This window comes from Scophthalmus maximus, chromosome 20 (genome assembly GCF_022379125.1).
Source record: "Scophthalmus maximus strain ysfricsl-2021 chromosome 20, ASM2237912v1, whole genome shotgun sequence".
In the NCBI taxonomy this organism is placed as follows: Eukaryota; Metazoa; Chordata; class Actinopteri; order Pleuronectiformes; family Scophthalmidae; genus Scophthalmus; species Scophthalmus maximus.
Window position 1 is genome coordinate 6,983,102 of NC_061534.1, and position 19,399 is coordinate 7,002,500.

At 43.0% G+C, this 19,399-nt stretch overlaps 1 protein-coding gene across 9 annotated transcripts in view; it reads right to left on the reverse strand.

The window, feature by feature from the left end:
- Positions 1-19,399, reverse strand: part of nsmfa (NMDA receptor synaptonuclear signaling and neuronal migration factor a) — a 35,251-nt gene that overhangs the window by 13,460 nt on the left and 2,392 nt on the right. The window contains exons 2-8 of one of the 9 annotated variants that reach the window (XM_035607228.2): positions 11,401-11,462; positions 10,279-11,121; positions 9,423-9,489; positions 8,723-8,728; positions 6,310-6,378; positions 2,426-2,478; positions 958-1,047 (exon numbers count right to left, since the gene is read on the reverse strand). In XM_035607228.2, coding sequence (XP_035463121.1) covers positions 958-1,047; positions 2,426-2,478; positions 6,310-6,378; positions 8,723-8,728; positions 9,423-9,489; positions 10,279-11,121; positions 11,401-11,462 — 1,190 coding nt within the window. Of the gene's footprint in view, positions 1-957; positions 1,048-2,425; positions 2,479-6,309; positions 6,379-8,722; positions 8,729-9,422; positions 9,490-10,215; positions 11,122-11,400; positions 11,463-19,399 lie in introns of all 9 variants that reach the window. The other 8 variants (XM_035607227.2, XM_035607233.2, XM_035607229.2 and 5 more) reach the window with 8 other exon arrangements.

Genomic DNA, 19,399 nt, shown 5'->3' on the forward strand with positions numbered 1-19,399 from the left:
TATAATGGATAGAAATACTATTAAGAAAAAATATTCAAGACAAAAAAGCTCCAGTATCAATATCAGCAGATATCCAAATTCTCTATTATTAATATTATTTATTTTGACCGATTGGCCTTCATGAAGGGCAGTTCTGCAATGGCCTTATCTCAGCTCTACTGTAAGTCAATCTAATGCCTCATATATAAAGTGTCGATTACAAAGACCCGTTTTAATGCCTGCCAAATGCCGCTAAGTGGATTTCAGCTCCCTATGAGCCACCTGTGTATGGAAATTAATTAACGTAACAATTTTACTGAGTGTGCACAAAGCAAACCTGAGCTATGATAAATCTCCCTGTCAAGATGTGAGGGCACATCAGTAATTTATGACCACACACACACAGTACAGTTCAAGATTGTCCTCTCATAGTTCTCTGCAGCGGTCTTTGACACCCAAACAATTTGGAAAAAACATTTTAATTGGACAGGTTTTGTTTCTTAATCATGCTGTTCCTTTGATTTTTGTTTTTGTTTTTTTCCATTGGATTCGGTTGAGTTGTAGTGTCACGATATTTAATAGGTTGGATTGTAGGGGACCGGGTCACCTTTTAGTGAACGTGCCAGGAATACAAACGGACAGAAGTTGCGCACTTAAAACCTCTTTCTTTCACAAGATTGCCTTTGCATGCTCTCAGAAACGTGTTGTGCTCACGAATCTTTCCCTGGATGTTAGCCATTTGCATCTAAATTACTTTTGTGCTATCTCAACATTTTCTGCACTCAATGAACTTACATGCACCGTATTTTTGAAGATGTGATTTGGTTACGTCGAAGTTAAAGCCTTGATTTTGCACATTTTTTGTCTACCCACTGCATTTGTGAGAAACCGTGGGTCAACGTCTGTGTGTGTGTGTGTGTGTGTGCGTGTCCGTGTGTGCGTGTACACGTGTACTTGCGCACATTTGTGTTAACTCACTGTCTCTGGGTTCATGAGGAGAGTCAGTCTTGACAGGGGTGGGGTCACTCCAGGAACGGTTGAAACTCTTCGATCTACGCTCAGCGAATGCTAGTGCAGGCGGGGGGAGAAATCGTCACACACGCACACACACACTCTCACACACGGACACTAACAAGCCCGCAAACTGGCCGTCTCCTCCGTACACTCATCACATACGAGTGCAAAGGCAGATGCAGCTAGTACGAGTGCACAAATAGTGTACATACAGGCCGTCGCTCCTCTGCACAAACGCACAAACAAATGCCGACATATAAACTGTCCAACAAACACACACACTACTAACAATCATGTATCTCATATAAAGCATCTCGCTGCTCATTCCTCTCTCCGTGTGATCATCAGCACAGATTGAAAACGACTGTTTCACCGATTCACCCGGCTACAACTCGTCGATAAAATCAGCTCTGCTTCTAACAATAATTGCTGTGCTCTTGGAATATTTTAAGATGACTTGAAAGTGTTTGACACGGTTGATCAGCAGTGTTGAGTCCCTCAAGGCGCCATTTCTTTTGCCCTCTGTAGTTTCTCGGCTGCTGTATCCTCACTAATGCTTCTCTGTTCATTTCGCTGCAACTCCGTTTCTTTTCGAGTATGAATTTCCTTTTTACAAATAACCTTGAAATCATTTCTAAACATTGCGACCTATTTTGTGATGTCAGCGTCACGACCACTCTGCGTTTTAACTGGAGGTTTGATGTATTTGTTTGTAAAATCACAACCGGGGTGTTTGGGATTCAATGTCGCATAAATCCTCAGACTTGATTTGGACACATTTGTTTTACCATTTTTAATATGATTCAACAAACACTGCAGCCTTGCCGCCAAATTCTGTGACCACGAGGAGAATTGTCAGTCAAGCAACTGGTTACTCCTCGCAGAAGGGAAAATCTCAGCTTTGGAACAAGTTGACATTAATGTCAGCAGCAACCTGACTTTTGGGATTTTTAATAAATATCAAAAATCTGCTAAGATACAAAAAATGTTTTGTCTAAAGTCACACAGACACACACTCTCTCGTTATTACCAATCATCACTTCACTTTCTGCCTTTTTAAAAAATCATTCAGCATCCTTGTCTTGGCTACAAATGCAACAGGAAAAGACCAACTACAGCTTACACACACTACATAGGCACACACACACACATGCACATACTCATACTTCTGGCTTGTAAAACCCACAGATAAACATAAAATCCTCAAGGAAATGCAACAGGGTGTTATGAAATCCCAGCAATGCAGCAGCGGGACACTGTGCCATGCCAAAGAAAACACACACCAGAGAACGGAAAATAAAGGAAAAGATAAAATAAATACGGATGATAGCGGGCGGGGTGAGAACATCGCAGTCAGTTTTAACAAACATATCAAACGCACGCACGCACGCACGCACGCACACACGCACACACACACTCTCATCTGACTCACTCTGTGCTTTCATTCTTCTGCTGCCCACCATCCGTAGATGCTTCCGGAAGTTCCTGTGGGTAGAGAGAAATCAAAAGCGGAGGAGGGATAACCAAGGAGAGAGGAAGAACCAAAAAGAAAGGAGGAGAAAGAGGAAAGAGGGAGGGGTGGGTGGGAAATGACAAAGCAAGACGAGACAAAAAGAGAGGAGTTTAGAGTCGAGCTTATATATCTAAGGAGGTTTAAAAAAAGACATCATTACGGGTAAATACACACATTTTCTGTGTCAGTGTGAGCAGACAATGCTGGTCACAGTGTGGGTGTAATACCACATTGCGAAAAAGGTATCTTTTCATTGGCTGTTATAGAGTAGAACCATGAGAGGCGTTCACGTAACGACAGCCAAAGGGAAACCCTAGCATTGTGTTTTCGTAGGTTTTGAGGGACGTGCTCTGAGAACACCCACATCAGAAGGCAAGTTAGAGCAGTTCTTCCTGCCAGACTGGTGCATGATATTCATAAAATATTCTTTACTTTTCCAAGCAGGTTAACCATTTTCGAGACCCGATGTAGGAGCCGTGGCGATGAAAGTGTCTGATATAGCAATATATATATATATATATATATATATATATATATATATATATATATATACTGAGAAGAGCAGAACGAAACACATCAGACCAATAAATTACATCCATATTGGAAGAATCTGCTCCACATGAGTTGCGTCCAAAGCCAACTTTCAGTGCCATGGCAGGAAATATTTTGGGCTTCAATGTAGCGAGGTGAAATTTAAAGGGATGGAGGACACAACGAACCATAGTTGCCAAGCAGTGATATCTGGTAATACTATTATAAAAAATGTCCACTACTACATATCAGTGAGGCTAATCGTTGGCTAATGAGGCTTCAAAATGAAAAATAATCGAATTCATTTGAAAAGGCGGACTGATAGAGCAAAATTGAAGTGTGTAATCTGTTTCTATGAGCAATGTTTTACGTACATGAAATCAACACACTCATTTATCAGATTTTACTCTGGGAGCCCCGAGGTAATTATCTAGTTGAGGAAGAAAACTGATCATTTATCTTTTCTTTTAATTTTGAAAACTGATGAATTTGGAAACATTGTCATACAATCTAACTCAAAGATTCAATATGTCAGATTGTCAAAGGAAACACTGTGTTGTAGCTGACTAGCCTGCGAAAGTGTGGAGGTTGGTTTGCCACCGTTTCCTTCTCCTATTTACCTGAATTGACTTGTAGTGAGCTTTCACGTTTCTTAACAGCAACCATGTCACAAAACCTGTATTTTTTCTCTCTGTAAGTAATTAGATAGAATGGCTTTGTCTTGTGTCTCTTTCACCTGAAATCCATTTAGTGTCTTAATAGCAACAAATCAACGCGGTTTGTGTGGTTTTTCTCCGCGACTTGCTGCCTAATCCTGACATGATGTTCTATGCAAGAGTCCCAGATAAACATCCTTTTATCTTTCCCCATTCCCTCCCATGTCACAGCTCCACACGGCTGTGCTTCCCCGAGCTACCAGACGACTCTCGAGATTAATGATCTCAGCATGTGGTCCGCGTGCGCGCGCATGTGTACTTTGTGTGAGTGGGAAGCGTATCCATGTTTATCTGGCGGGAGAGGAGCACAATAAAAATAGAACATAGAACATAAAAGGGGAAAAGATAGTCTTTGGAGGCTCTTTGTCCTTGATTTACCTCCGAAAGAAACGTCGGCAGCACAAGAGCCTACTTGAAACGGGGAAAAGTAATCGCATTATGCTGAAACATGGCTAATAAAGGGCGCAAATAGACTGCTGGTAACTACAGATGAGCAACAATCCCTGTTACTTGATTTGTACTTCGATCAAGAGGTTGCAAACACACCGATGCATTGAGTCAGACAGAGCTCACAGCCTGAGTGACGACATATGAGAGGTGACAGTGGAGACAGTTAAGGAGCTAGAGAGAGGAAATGTGAGAGAAACCATGTTCTCCTTCAACTAAAGACAATCTGACAGGTTCTCCCTCCCCCTATTTCAGCTCTTTCTCTACCCCTCTGCGACTGTTTTCCTTCTTTTTTTTCTTTTTTCTTTACATGTTTAGATGTTCTATATTTTACCTTATTATAACCAACTTCATCCTAAACCTGTTCCCTCTGCTATGTATGCTATGGGCGTACTAACCATCCCCTAAAATTATTGATGACACAGGCTAGGGGTTGATATTTTAAATGCAATATTTACAGATTGCATCTTTAATATTCTCTATAGCTCCATTTGAATAAAAAAAAACAACAACATTATGATTACACCAGCATTATTTCATACAAACTGCTCTTAGTGATTTGTTCTCTTTTTACTCCTTTCACTCTTTCTTTTAATGAAGTGGGGACTTTTTCTTTGTCCTCTGTTTCTTTATAATAATAATAATATATTTGATTTATAAAGCGCTTTTCATGCACCCAAAGCGCTGGATAAAGCGAAGCTTTATGATCTCTTCCAAAGTCATTGGTTCATTTTTGCATTAATACTAAATGTTTGTTTAGCTACTCCAATTTCAGGCCAGTAACTGATTATAGTAATGCAGTCAATGCTCAGTTTGTGAAACATTGCAGGCATGAGAAAAGGTTTCTTTCCTTGTAAGCAGGTCACTGAATAATGTATTTCATTTTGAAAATAAAACCTATACAGTAAAAGGAACTGCATGAAAAGCAGCAACTAGAATGAGGCATCAGTCAGAGAGGCAGTACCTGTAAAAAAAAAGAAAGAAATTAACCAGATTCATTGTTTATGGTAATGCGTGATAAAAAAGAAAGTACAACGTTTCACATCAAAGAGCAGAGAACAGAGGAAATCTTCTTTTTACTGATGAAAAGCAATCTGAGATAACGGGCGGTGGAGGTGTTGCACTGCTGAAATGGCTCTTGTGCTTTTTCTTTGGGCATTGCTTGTCTTTATTGTCGCTGTAGATAAACTTCTATTTGTAAATCTGCTATAATGAAGAAACACAGTTCAAAACTGAGTACATAAAGTCGAGCCACGCGAACACAGGACGCTCATCTATGAGGGAATGAGGTTTGGCCTCTGACTTAACTGCTGCTTGACGGACGACTGCCTTTAAGATTAATGTGGCCTTAGCGTGATAAGATGCATTTTCTCAAAGTAATGGTTTCAGGTGAATTCAGGAGGATTCAGTGCAAGGAGGCACTGCTGAGCCATAAAGCTTGTTCTGCTTTTTTCCCTCCCCCAAATGTTCAAGTCGTCAATTTCGAATGAAAAAAAAACACGCGACATTAATGAAGTTGACACTGCAGATGGATGACACCGAGATGTCAAAGGAATTGCGATGTACTGCCTGGTGTCACATTCGCCATCTGCCCCTGTGTGTCGGGGCATCTGGGTCTGAGTGGGACGGCTTCTGAACTTGCTATTGATGTCATGACTCCTCCGAGTGTTACAGAATCTCACGCCGTCAAACTTCTTTTCCCCCACCCCCGACTTTAAAGTCACATTCTGCAACCCAACTTTCAAAACTTTTGTGCAAAGCCATTCATAGAGATTGGGCGCAACCTATCAACCAATATGAGTGCATGTATGATTTTAACAACCAATACTCTAGGCACCGACTTTTGAGGTTTTTTGTTTTTTTGTTAAGGGATAAAAATCTAATTCACTGTGGTTGGCAGAACAAATCTTGCCAGCACTGGTGCACTGTAGCAAGGCATCCGGTAAGTTTGATCCTAATGGAAGCTGCTGACGTCCTTGCACCTTACAGCGCCACACTGATGACTCTTTGGCTCTGTCAGATTAAACATGGCGTTAAGTGAATGACAATGGAGCTGTACCCAGAAACCACTCGGGGCAGAGCACAGCGAGGCCGGGGAACGCTCCGTACCTCTGGATGATTTCTGCCGAATCCTGCTCCCTCTCTCTCCTTTTTCTCTGCACAAATCCCCGGAAAGCCCTGCCAGGACGTGGCACAGTATTAAAGGGATGAAAGAGGGAGGATGCTGGTGCAGCGAAGGGTAAGACAGTGCAGGGGGGCTGGTGCCAGGCCTTTTGAGCTGCGGGGTTTATTTGTCTGTGAAGGGCAGCTGTCATAGGAAGGCAGCAGCTAGCCTGGACTATAGAGACCAGAAGTCATATCACAACACCAGCTCATATCTTTCTTATTTCTGTTCACAAATGTGCGTGAGCATGTGGTGTAATCCATTTAGCAATAGGACCAATAAGCCACTTCCACTTGAGGTCTATTTTCTCAAAGGGATAGTTCATTTTTGGGGAATTTACTTTCCCAGAGTCGGTCATAGATAATTTGAATTATGTATCCTCACATTCATCTTCAAAATATTTTGAGTTTTGAGCTTACACTAGCTTAATTCAGCAGCTGGAGGTATGAGGGCTTAATTAGCAGCTCCATTTAAAAAAAGTGCATAGTCTCCAACACCTAATACATCAGGTTCACAGCATGGTGTTTAGATTCCCTGGATGCATTTCCTACATTATTGCCATAATCCACTGGTAAGAGGTCTACGACAAAGCCTGTACCGTTCATTAAATCACCCAGTGTGAAACTTAGAAAACATTTTCTGGTAATGTGGAATTTGAAAGTGACGCCTCGGGTTCACACGAGGGCTTTCACGTGTCGGAACTACAAACATGGTGTGAAATGCACCGCTTTAAATGTGTGGTTATGTCTTCAACAGATTTGATTGTCATTGAGCAGGAAAGGTGTAAACCAACAATCGTGTGAAGGGGATTGACATTTGTCCATCTCCAGCACGGACTAGAGAGCTAGAGATACAGTACAGAATCCTCAACATAATGATTTGTTCGGATACCTTTGACTCTGGGTAAGTAGGAGAAATGAGCTGGTAAGATTCCACCGAAACAACAGTTGCCCTCAATGAAAAGAGTTGGTGTTATTCTATATTTTTCTTGGTTTGAACAAATTCCATAAATAGACCCAAACCAATGCATTAGTTCATCCCTCAAAACTTCCCTGCCCACTCTGTGACACGTAATCCTTGACAATGTGTCACTAATGGATAGTTTCATTTAAAAAAAGGTGAAGTAAGTACTTAAACTGCAAGGCTTTGTTTTTAGGGAGTTTCTATAGTTATGCAATGGAGAAAGAGGTTACCCAGCGTAGTGTTGAGAGAGTAAGTTGTAAGAGTGCTGCTAGCGTGAGTGAAGACTCTGTCTCGTTGGACAACAATGGGGATCTATAGGTCAGAGGAACTAGCTAAATCAGGTTTTGTCTACATTAATGGTTCGATCTTCTCAGGAACGAATATAGAATATCACCAGATCCATAATTTTAATCATCCCATAATTATTTGTTTAAAATGTCGAACCCCAGACTTTTATGTTGAGCATGTAGGCAGAGGTTAGTTTGGACAGCAGGACAAAGAACTTGAAAAACATCGTCAGTAAAGAGCAGCTTGGGTTAGCTGGGTTTGGTTAGGCAAGGTGTGGTTGGAGCAGCGGGTGTGCAGAATGAAGGTTTGTCTTGGAAGTATTAGTGTTATCAACGTTGGGAGTTCTTACTGAATATGTATAAGCTTCAGACTTTGTATATAAATGGCTGGAAACTTGCTGATAACTGATTTTCTTTTTGAACAAAACAGTTTTCACCGGAAGGCACTGAGGGTCACATGTGGGCACTATAAAAACTTGTTCTTAACAAATCCCTCCAGAGCCAATTGCCACAGTCGGTGCCAAACATGGCTTAAGTCAGCCAGTGCAGATTCAGTGATAATTAGGGATGTCTGTGGAGTCGGATTAGAGCACAAACAGGAGAGCCAGAAAAATGTTAAACGGCCAAACTGTTTATTGCCGTGTGTGTGCCGTGTGTGTGCCGTGTGTGTGTGAGAAACTGATTGGGTGGAGCTGACAGGCTTAAGGTCAGCCAGCATCTTTCATGACTCGATCTCGGCAGACTCAGTCAGCTGCAGTGTATTTCACTGGACTTTATCCTGTTACTCAATTTTCCCTCTTTTAGATTTTTTACATACCCACCTGAGAGACGGTAACTTTTAAACAGAAAATTATTCTGTAAAAATATAATTTTTGCACATCAATAAGAGCGTATTATTTGCTGTCATGGTTAGTGTAAGCCGGAAGACTTTGAGTTGCTTCTTGTTTAAACTGTAAACTCAATCTATCCGTCCTTTACCCGGCTGGAGGATGAAGGTTAAATGGGAGCCATTTAGTTAAGGAGCAGCAGTTAAGGACAAGAGGTAAGCGAGCTAATAGAAAGGGGGGAAAAAAAGAAAGAAAGAAAGCAGGCAGGGAAGAATACTTACGATATCCTGTGTCCCAGGGATAATTAGAAAGCACGAGGAGAGGAGAGACAAAAAAAATCAGTGCAATGAGCCAGAGGAAGAACAGGAGCAATAGACAAAGTGTGTTTCATTGAACTTCATGAATAACATGGCTTGGTCAAAACCCAGTGTATGTCTCAATATGCAGAAATGAGGACATAATTAAAAACTATTGTAGAGCCGCAAATAATTTCAAGGGAAAGATAGATGCTTGAGATAAGTTTTTCTACGGTTACAAATTTGTTGGAAAAAATATATCTGGGAGTTAAACAATCATTGTTACAGTGATGATGACAATTGGAGTGTCAAATGTTCCTCGAATACAGCAACAAGAACAACTTTCAAACCAAATCCTGCCCGCTGCTGCGTTACCTTGCATTACCTACTCAACTTTTGCCAAAAAGAAAAGACATGACGGCCTGTCCTTTCGAGCAAACCTGAGGGGTCTGCAGGCTTTTTATATCTTACTTAACTGAAAATCAATATTAGCCTGGAGGGAAGGAAATCGATCTAAAAAGCCAAAGAAAATGGTTACGGTAGTGTAAAGTATGCAGTTCATAGTTAACGATCCAAAGAATGCAAAAACACAAGGATGGCCCATTAACTTTGTGAGCACACCATGTGACTGGGAGCATATATATCTATGTTTGTGTACATGTGAGTGCCAAGGTTGGACACTCACGCCTGCATGGTTGTTGTGGCAGTTTGGAAGGAGAACATATTTTCCTTAGGGAACCAGTTAGTGTCCTCTGCAATCAGAAAGAGAAATGATGACAATGTTAGGCGGGTTAAAAAAAAAAACAAGAAAAATCTGCCGTATTTGGCAAATGTTGGAATGAGTACATAAGAAATATGAAAGCACAAAACTAGTGACAGCACCAGCACTTCACAGTCCACCACTCCACAAATGGAGAGAGGGAGACACACAGGAAGAGAAAGCGGAGTAGAGAGACGGAGAGTCAGAAGTACAGACCACCACGTCACATCCAACATCAAACCCTCAACCCCCATCAGACCAGAGAAGATATAGATTTGAAAAACACATTTAAGTATGTGTGATATTGTGTTCATTGGACTGATTTTTCACAGGAGTAACTTTACATGAATGAGAGTTGAACTTTTTAGTTATTCCTTTTTCTAAATGTTGATCAAAGGTAAGTAAGTAAGTAAGTAATGGTATCAACTATTAGTTTTTCTCTGAAGTGGTCCTAAAATGAAAAAGTAATTATCACTTACAAACCAATAGAGTTAAACTGTCACAGGAGAAACAGGGGAAAACCAAGAGCTAGATCTTTTTACGCTCGTGCATGTTCACCGTGAGTATTTTTCTTGCAAACGATTGAAAGTAATCAAATGCGATCTCATCTGTGGTCTGATAACCAGCCACAGGGCCTCATGAACAGCCCCTCATTCCCCTCCCACCCTTGTTTGGATTTCTGCGCCTCTCCCTTCCTCTGTGTCGTCCACCCTCTCACCTCTCTCCAGCCCAGTCATCCGGTCCACACTCCACATCCGCTCTAGGCGTCTGTGTTGCTTGCCTGCCTCTCGGGGGGCACTCTCTAGGTCCAGGGAGCCCTGGCTCCGCGAGGGGACGCCGCTGCACGAGTCGCAGGCCAGCCCACTGCACTCGGCCTCCCCTTTTCCGCCCTCGCCCCAGCCGCGGATGTTGTGGGCACTGACGGAGGTCTGCAGTGGGGGTTGTGACAGGTGATGGTGGTGGTGGGAGTGGTGCGATCCATGATGGGAGTGGGACCCAGCGACGGTTGGAGACTGCTGCTGCTGCTGCTGCTGTTGCTGGTTGCCACTGCTGCTTCCACTTGCCCCGCTACTTCCTCCGCTTCTGGATGGCGCATGGTGGTGGATCCCGTGGTGATGGTTGCTGTGGTGGTGGCTGCTACCACGGCTGCTGCTGGCGTGGTGGTACTGGGTCGGCGACGAAGAGGTGGAAGAAGGGGATGTGGAGGGCTGGATCAAGCCACCTCTGGATCCAACCCCGCCACTCCCAGACTTCTCCTTCAGGACGTCCAGTTCTAGGCTCTCCTTGCTGCCCCGGCCGCTGCTCATCAGCATACCGTGCTGGGTAGTGATGGTGTACACACGGGCAGGCTGCAGGGTGCACTCGACACACTTCAGCTGGTCTTCCTCCGCTGAGAAGCTACGCTCAAGGGACAACCGCGCCGGCTTGGTAGAAATGGTGATGGAGGGGGGAGGTGGCTGGAGATTGCCCAGTGGCTGTTTCACCAGGCTGGGCTCTTGGCTGTCCCCACAGCCCTTGGTGGTGCCGGTGTAGTGATGGAGGTGGTGGTTGTTGTTGTTGGGGCCAATCTTGTCACTTGGTGACTCTGGGTCAGGACCCACCAAGGTTTCACACAGAAGATGAGCTGGAAGGTTGGAGAGAAAGACAAACGTGAGTGTCCGAGAAAGTGGACTAAACCAAGTTGCAACTGCAGCAAGGAAAAAAGAAGGAGACAAGCTGAGGGTGACACGGAGGATAATATCATTATCTTTCTCAGGTTATCTGACGTTGTAGTACACACTAATTATCCCAGCCTGGCATTTCAGCAGAGAGTGGGGTAAAGCAGGTGAAGGAAGGATTACAGAGGAATGTGCAGAGCAGCATGTGAGGGGTGGACAAATGGCAGGATGGCAGAGACGCTGACCTGATCCGTTTCGGTTTTCAGAGTGTGTGTGGGACAGGTTCTCTCCGAATGCTCGCGCTGCTCTGTGGGGACACACATAAGGACATTAATTCATGGGTGGAAAGGAGGGGTGAGTGAGAGAGGAAGGGGAAGGGGAGAGAAGAGAAGAAAGAAGGGCACGGGAATTGTAAATTATAAACCTAATTGCTTTCTTTGTAGGCTCGTGCCACCCACAGATTAAGATGCAGCTGTTTTATCTCCACACTTCAGGCGGCCTCAGACCGAGAGACGGACAGAGTCTGAGACAGCGGGAGGATACAGGAAGAGGGAAATTGTTTTAGGTTGACTTCCTTTCTCAGTATGACCTCCGTTTGCATTGGTGGATGTGATTGCCTCCAATAAGTATGTTTGTTTATTTGCCTGCTTAACACATGCACAGAATATATGCGTGGATTTGTAGACTTGTGTCTTTGTGTCAGGAAGGAATACTTGATAAAACCCCGTCCTGGAAAAAGGTGTCGGGAGCTCCGTAGCCGCAGCGCCGTCTCTGGCGCTTAGCTTCTTGTACCTCTTGATCTTTCTTTTACTGACACACAGAAATACTGAATATCAGAGAGGGCTTTCCCCCTTAAATAAAATGGCCCCAGGTCCTGCAGTTTAATGACACTGACCTCTTAATGTTGCTCCATAGTCGCTGTACGACAGGATTTGAAAAGGAGCAAAGAGAGACGGGGTGAAAGTAAGACAGATAACGCTAAAGACGTGCTTTCAATGTCAATCTGGGTACTAACTGAGGGGAAATGTACCACGACAATGACTATTGGGAATAACGATTCATGATAGTAATTAAGAATGAGATGAGAGGAAAGGAAATGAGGAAATGGGAGTAACTAATACCGAATACTATTAATATGAATTCTTTCCTATGGCACGGATCGTGTGGAGACTATTCTACTATTCTATTTTCAAAGAAATTACAAACAACATTTATTCAAGAATAATTTCTGAAGCAGTGTTACCAGTCACTGCTTCAATTTTTGAGAATTCATATTTAAACTATAGTACTTTTCAGAGATGCTTCAGCTTTTATCTGTTACATAATTGGTAAAATATACAAGTAAAATAAATATAGTATAAAATAAAAAACTAAACTTAAGTGGATGTTACTTGTTGTTTCACATTACAAGGTACTTGCTGCATGCAAATTGACTTTTAACCTGATTTTAATGAGTTTAATGCAATCAGTAGAATCAGTGTGCTTGTTTTGTTTTAAAGTTATGTTAGTAAGTTATGTTTTCCCTAATGCAACTGATGTCAAAGGTGACAGCTGACACACACACACACACACACACACACACACACACACACACACACACACACACACACACACACACACAGAAGGGAGAGAGGTAAAACCACATGTGTACAGAAGATTCCTCTGTGGGCGTACGCCTCTTCTCCCTCACAGCTCTGTCAATTATTAATGCCTGTCCAACATAGCAGGCATATACACACAAGCAAGCACACAGTCTCTCTCTCTCTCTCTCTCTCACACACAGACACACACACACAAAGGCAGCGACTGCTCTTATGCACCACCTTTCCTCTCTTACAATCCATTTCTTATTTGTTCATTTTAGTTCAAAGGCACCATGAAGCAGATGGAAAAATCTGCCCTATTACTGTAACTGTGCTTGCCAGATGTCTTCTACCAAACACTGCTCCTGTGAGGATGCACACATCCTTCATCAATATGTAGGTCGTACCCGATGGAGACTTTCTGTGAGACTCAACTATGCCACGATTAATCTACAGTGAACCCCCATTAGAGAGACAAAAATCCAATAATCATGCATTCTGCCAGTGTTACCGCACTGGGTAAAATACAGTATGTGACAGTTTCCTGTTTGTATCATGGACAGCCCCAGTGAACTGTTGAGCTTTGATGAAGAGCTGCAGGCGACGGGCTGCACACCTCCAAATGTTCACCAGGTCCTTTTTACTGCTTCCTGCTGCTGGGGGAAAACTCTTTGTGCCGTGTGCAGCATGAAATGTGATTACAGTTTAGAAAATAGGCAGAAAATTGATTGACCACTTTATTAAAACAATGTCAGTTTGTTTGGCTGCGCTGCAATCAGATACAGCAGTTGCTCAATGAGTGTTCGCTGTAGTATTGAGTAGATTCCGACCGATTGTGATACTGGGTAGGCGAGTAAAATATTTCCAATGGGGATATATTGGCAAATATATATATATATATATATATATATATATATATGTGAATAAATAAAAACGTTTTTGGCAGTGATTCCTAAGATTATCAAACCCAAAGAAATGTAATTGAGGCTTGATATTGTCCACATTTACCATGAACTGTACTATAAATAACTATAAATAAACTGAAAACACAAACGCAACAAAATATATATAGAACTTGAATTAAGAAAGTAATATTATACATTGCTGTTACCACCAGCAGCCACGTGTGTTGCCAGATCAGTCAGGGCTGGATAATCTTAAGGATTACAATTTAAAAGCTGTAATAATGTGAGGTGATGTTATACTGTAAAATTATAACTCTCAGACCTTGTGCATATGGCAGGACTGTTTTCGTAAAGTGTGAACCATTCATTACCGAACGCTAATGACCATGCTCTTTACCGCAGACCCTTATTACCCTCAGCGGTTTGCGCCTCAGTTCAGGGGGATTTCTTATTGCTACGTTAGAACCGCAAACATAATAAGCGACACTTCAAATTACAGAACCTCCTCTGGTACAACGGAAAACTCGCTGGCTGAAAATCAAGCTTATTGCGTCCATTTAATTTTTCCGTAGTGCAACAGTTGGAAATTAAATTTGTTTCTCATGCGCCTGCAGAGTCATGTTGGCTCCTCCATTGTTCACTCCTGACGGTGAACGCCGCAGCCAAATGTAAACCGGACTCCCTCAGAGTTTTGGGGATGTTATTGAGGACCCAAGAAGCTCCGCACGTGCCACTGCAACATCATCCAGCTCCCTCCACTATTCTTCTTCTAAAAATAGCTCACCACTCATGTCAGTGCAATTCTGGTACACTGCATCTTCTCTCTTCAGATCCTCTGCTGTAACTGTGTGTGCATGCAATCCCAGTTAAGGACAGTTGTGATAAATGCAGTGTGCGCTCCAATCAGCAGGTGTCCCTCCGACATTATCATTTTGCCCGGCCGTTTTATTATTCAACAGGACGGCCACGCTGATTAGAATCCCCAAACAATGCCTCAAAAGACTCGCATCATCCATTATACATGAGCGTAAACCGAGTTGGAAACCCGCGGAGCAAAATGCCTCTCAATCCAATCCGCTGAACAAAACCTCTCTCTTTCCCTGCTGTGGTTTCTCATGTTACTGCACCCACCACTCCGTCCGTGATACGTGAGCACACGGCACATCAGGGGTGTGCGATGTGGCGAGGGAAAAGATCCTCTATAGGCACAGGTAAAATGAAGAGGAAGAGCTGTGTGCCTACGGGGGGGTGGGGGGATTAGGAAATTTGCGCATGCTTTCAGACATGTGACGGGGGATTCGGGGAAAGAAGCGAGTCGGGGAGGGGAGATGTGATTTCAGCAGAGAGGAGTAGTGCACTTGAAAAATGGGGGCATATTGAAAATGGAAAGCAGAGTACACTTGGGGCAGACGGAGAGAGCACAGTCGAGACAATGAAGGAGTAAGAAACTAAACTGACGACAGAGTCGGTTTCCTCCTCAGGGCAAATAAATCTTTAAAAAATCAAACTCAAACCTAACCCGAAAAAACATTTAGACTCATTTAACCCCGAACGGGGCTCGTCGAGTGTGATGTGCACACAAGGAAACATGCAGTCTAAGGCCTGTGGAGATACAAATTGAATGCTACTTGAGATTGGGACAGTGTCAGAACACGGGTCAAACGGGAGCAGCGAGCAGGGCACATGGATTGAATTCAGTCCTGGATTGAGATCAGATGAAATTGTATATTTTGATAGTGATGGAGAGGTGGAGGAGAGGGTGAAATCTTAAACTGTAAAGGTACCAAAGAGGTATGTTCCTCACGAGACCATGACAGTGATTTTGCATGTTTCCTTCAATGGATCATCCATTGGTAAACTTTTCAAACATATAGGTACTGATAGATAAAGATTCTGAGGTCTATTTAGGAGCTTTTCTGCAACTTGTAATCAAATCACACTTTGTTCAGTTGTCATGGCACTGTAGATATTTAAGTTGTTATTTTTATTCCTGGACTAAAAATACATTACAGTGCATCTACATTGAACCCCCAGTTTACAGGAAGTCTGGAAAGTGCTCAGAAAAAAAAGGAAATCTGAACGTATACAGTGTTTGATTACCATGTATGAAAGCTCCAGAACAGCTACTAAATGGACTTTTTGGTGTGATGCTTCTTCTCAATTGAAATTTGTTTGATTCCCGGCAATATTTCATTTTCATGCGTTTCACTACAGAGTCATGAGATTGGTGGAAATGGGATTAAGCAACCAAATAGAACCAAAAGGTTTCATCACACGTACATGTACAGTTTTTTAATAGAGCCAGCATTTAGTTGAATAAATTGCTAAATTCACATCCATCCATTTGACTCACATGCGGGTTGGATGTCCTGACAGAATCACTGGTGGGTGCAGTGCTTTTCAGCTGCCAACGCAGATGTCACAGTGTCCTTGAACACAACAACAGGGAGTAAACTGCAAACAGCAGTCCCCAAATTCTTGTTAGTAACCGCTCTGCAGAGCGACACTTCACCGTGTTCTGATCTGACGTCCGTGACAACAGGACGTCAAATGTCAGCGCTGCCAAAACCGTTACAAATCGCAGGTAGAAAAAATGATTTAGTTTGGCACTGCAGCCACTTGAGGGATTTCTCACTTGAAACATGAACACGTCGCTTTGTACCAGTCGCTGAAATGACAAAGGACGCTATATGGTCCATTGTGTTGACTAAAACTGAATTCCAAGAGTAGCTCTAATCCTGTACGACATGAAACCTGAAGCTCATTCGCGGCCATTTATTTTGTTCCCTTCTGAGCGAGCCTGAGCGAACACGAGCCTTTGTCTGGGTCTACAGTTCAACTTACACCGTCGCCTACTTAGAATTTCACGAGCTGAATGAGTCAGACACAATTACACACTCTCCACTTCCTGAGCACTCTCTGCCACAAACTCCGCTTTAACAAATTTGCAGAGGCATAAAAGGATCCTCAGCAACCGGAAGATGCCCTTCAGTACTTTTAATGGGTCTTGGCAGAACAATGGAAAAAGTAGATACTTGACCCAGCGGAACACAACAAAACTGTAAACAAGCCGCTTTGTCTTCACTCTCTTCGGGTCATCTGCTTATTAATGGATGCAGTTGGTGAAATATTACTTGTCACTTGTGAAACTTCCTCTGGCTGTCCTGTTTTTGCTTTTACACCCACATTTATGGATACTCAACAATCAAGGTTTTGTTTTTTCTGGTTGGGTTTGATTCAACAGGTGTAAAATGTCCACCCACTCTAGGATTTGTGCCAAGCAGCCAAACCACAGTTTGCAAAAATATACAATTAAAACAGGCGACTTTACTTAATATTCATGTGCAAAACATTTTTAAAATTGTATCTGCTTCTTATATTTCCATATAATTTATAATTTTCCCTTTGATCAAACAGTTTTCCTTGAAATGAAGCTGCTTTATCAAGTGACTTACAGTACGTGATGCTGGTGCTCGTGGAGTGGTTCACATGCTGCTACATACAGTATTTCCATTATTGACCCAAATCCAATCCTCGCATGTCCTCTCCCCGAGGATTCTGAAGCTGTTTAACAACGCTCGACAGTACATCTTTGGAGGACAAGCAGCCGATGGCTGAAAATGGGCGATCGCTCCCCTGGCAGTGCTTCCACTGGTCTGAATGTCAGCAGAGAGGATGTCTCTCTGGGTGTCTCTGCGCCGTAAACAATGGGCTGCCGAGCCAAGAGATTCCTCACTCTTAACGCTCCTTAATCGAATTCTCCCCTCAGATGGACTAATTGAATTGGGTTTCCTACGAACGCACACACAGACGAAGAACTGCACAGCTGGAGCGATGAGGACCTGTTGAGAGGACTGTGGTGCGTGTTGGGGGGGCCGAAGGGACTTTGGAGCGTTAATTGCACTCTTGAAAGTGCAGTGCATTATGGGACATGTGGGAGCGAAGCACCTGATCAGGGGAACTGATTAAAATGTCAGTACAGTAGTTGCTCACCGCAATGTCCTCCACCACATACAGCACTGAGTTATATACACACACACACACACACACACACACACACTAACAAGACACAACACTCTTGTGTTTCTCTGCAGCAGCCACACAGTATTTAACGTACAACTTTAAAATGGATAATCTGCCTTTTCCACTGAAGACATTTTGACTTTTGTGTGTGTTTCCATTCACTAGGCTTTTCAATTAGCGCATAAATAGACCTGAGTATAAATGCCAGAAAAAAAAGTTGGAAATCACATTTTCTCCTACACAACCTGTACAACTGAAGGGACCATAACGCTCCTCAAATGAATCCAAGATATAAACGTGAATGCCGTCAACTGATCAGCAACAACATTAGAACCAGTTACCAATGTCGTGGCTGATTGGTTCCATCGTGTTCACGTGGTTTTCCATCGTTTTCTGGGGCCTGCTTTTTTTAATCTTCTGTAATGTGACACCCGACTGGAGAGTTGGCACCAGCAGCTGTTTGTCTCATTGCAGCCAAACCCTAATACTTGCTCAAAAGTAGTGGATGCAAATGTGAATTCATTCAGTTTCTGTTGCTGGTTTTTAGAAATTCTGTTCAAATTTGTATTAAAAACTTATACGAATAGTTTCGTGAACAGATGAATTCATCATTGATTTCATTAACTGCGCCTGTATTTTCGAGTGTGTTGAAATACATAAACAGTTCCTTTTGGTACAAAACAAAAAAAGGCCAGCAACTGACTAATGTCTGCCTACGAGTTTTTTTACGGAGCTTTCCCAAGGTCTTCATCAGCAATTGAAGCTGTCACTGAACTCTGAAGGGAAAGTACTTTGAACGGTGGAGAGTCTGAATGGAAAAGAGACTTCAGTTGAGATTATTTTGTCAAATAATAAATAAAGAAGGGGATAAATATGCTCGATGGCAGACGGACACAGGCAAACAATCACATAACACTGCCCGGAGCCTTTATCATTCCTCAGACTGCGCTCAGTAAAATCTGCCTCGCTCAGCTTCTTTATGGCAAAAAAGTTAAACTTTTCTTAGCGACAAAGGAGGAGGGAAAGAGAAAGAGAGGGTTGTGATCAGATGACGATACTGAACAAATCACTAAATATTACAAATACACTGTGTATACATGTGTATATAGTGAAAAAAATGCAAATAAGAAAGCAGGCTCACTCTGTTGAGCTGGAGTGAATCTGGGTAACGTTACAAACAAACCCCGCGCAGCAGGTTTACACCACAGACACCTGTCGACTGTCCTGAACGACCCGAGACACCATATTTCATTTGCATCCGTCAGTATAAAAGGCCCGTCCTCTCATCTCTCATGCCATCTTTCACAACAGGCCCTGTGATCGCCGCCGCCCGATGCCCTTCAGCCGAACCGCAGCGCAGCCCCCCCTCGCCCAGCTGACAGAGAGATCAAAGCGCTTCGCTTCTTCACTCGGTGTCGCAGAATACTGCTGTGCAAATTGGAGGTAATCTCTCTCCACTCTCTCCCCCTCTTTTCTGCCAGCTCTGTCGCCCGCTACTTCTCATGGGCTGCTGGAGGGCAGCGTGTGACCTGTTTCATAACCAGACATCCATAAACATAAGATGACATGGGCAGCGGTTAACGCTGACCACCTTTGTCTCCTTTGTGTTTCCCCATGTGTTGTCTGTATGTATTCATACAAAGCTGGTCATTCAAACCTGTCACCCATGGTCCCCTGAGGATGAATCCTATTGACTTTGGTGATTTCCTTCTGTGTCCCTGTGACATTTGTGG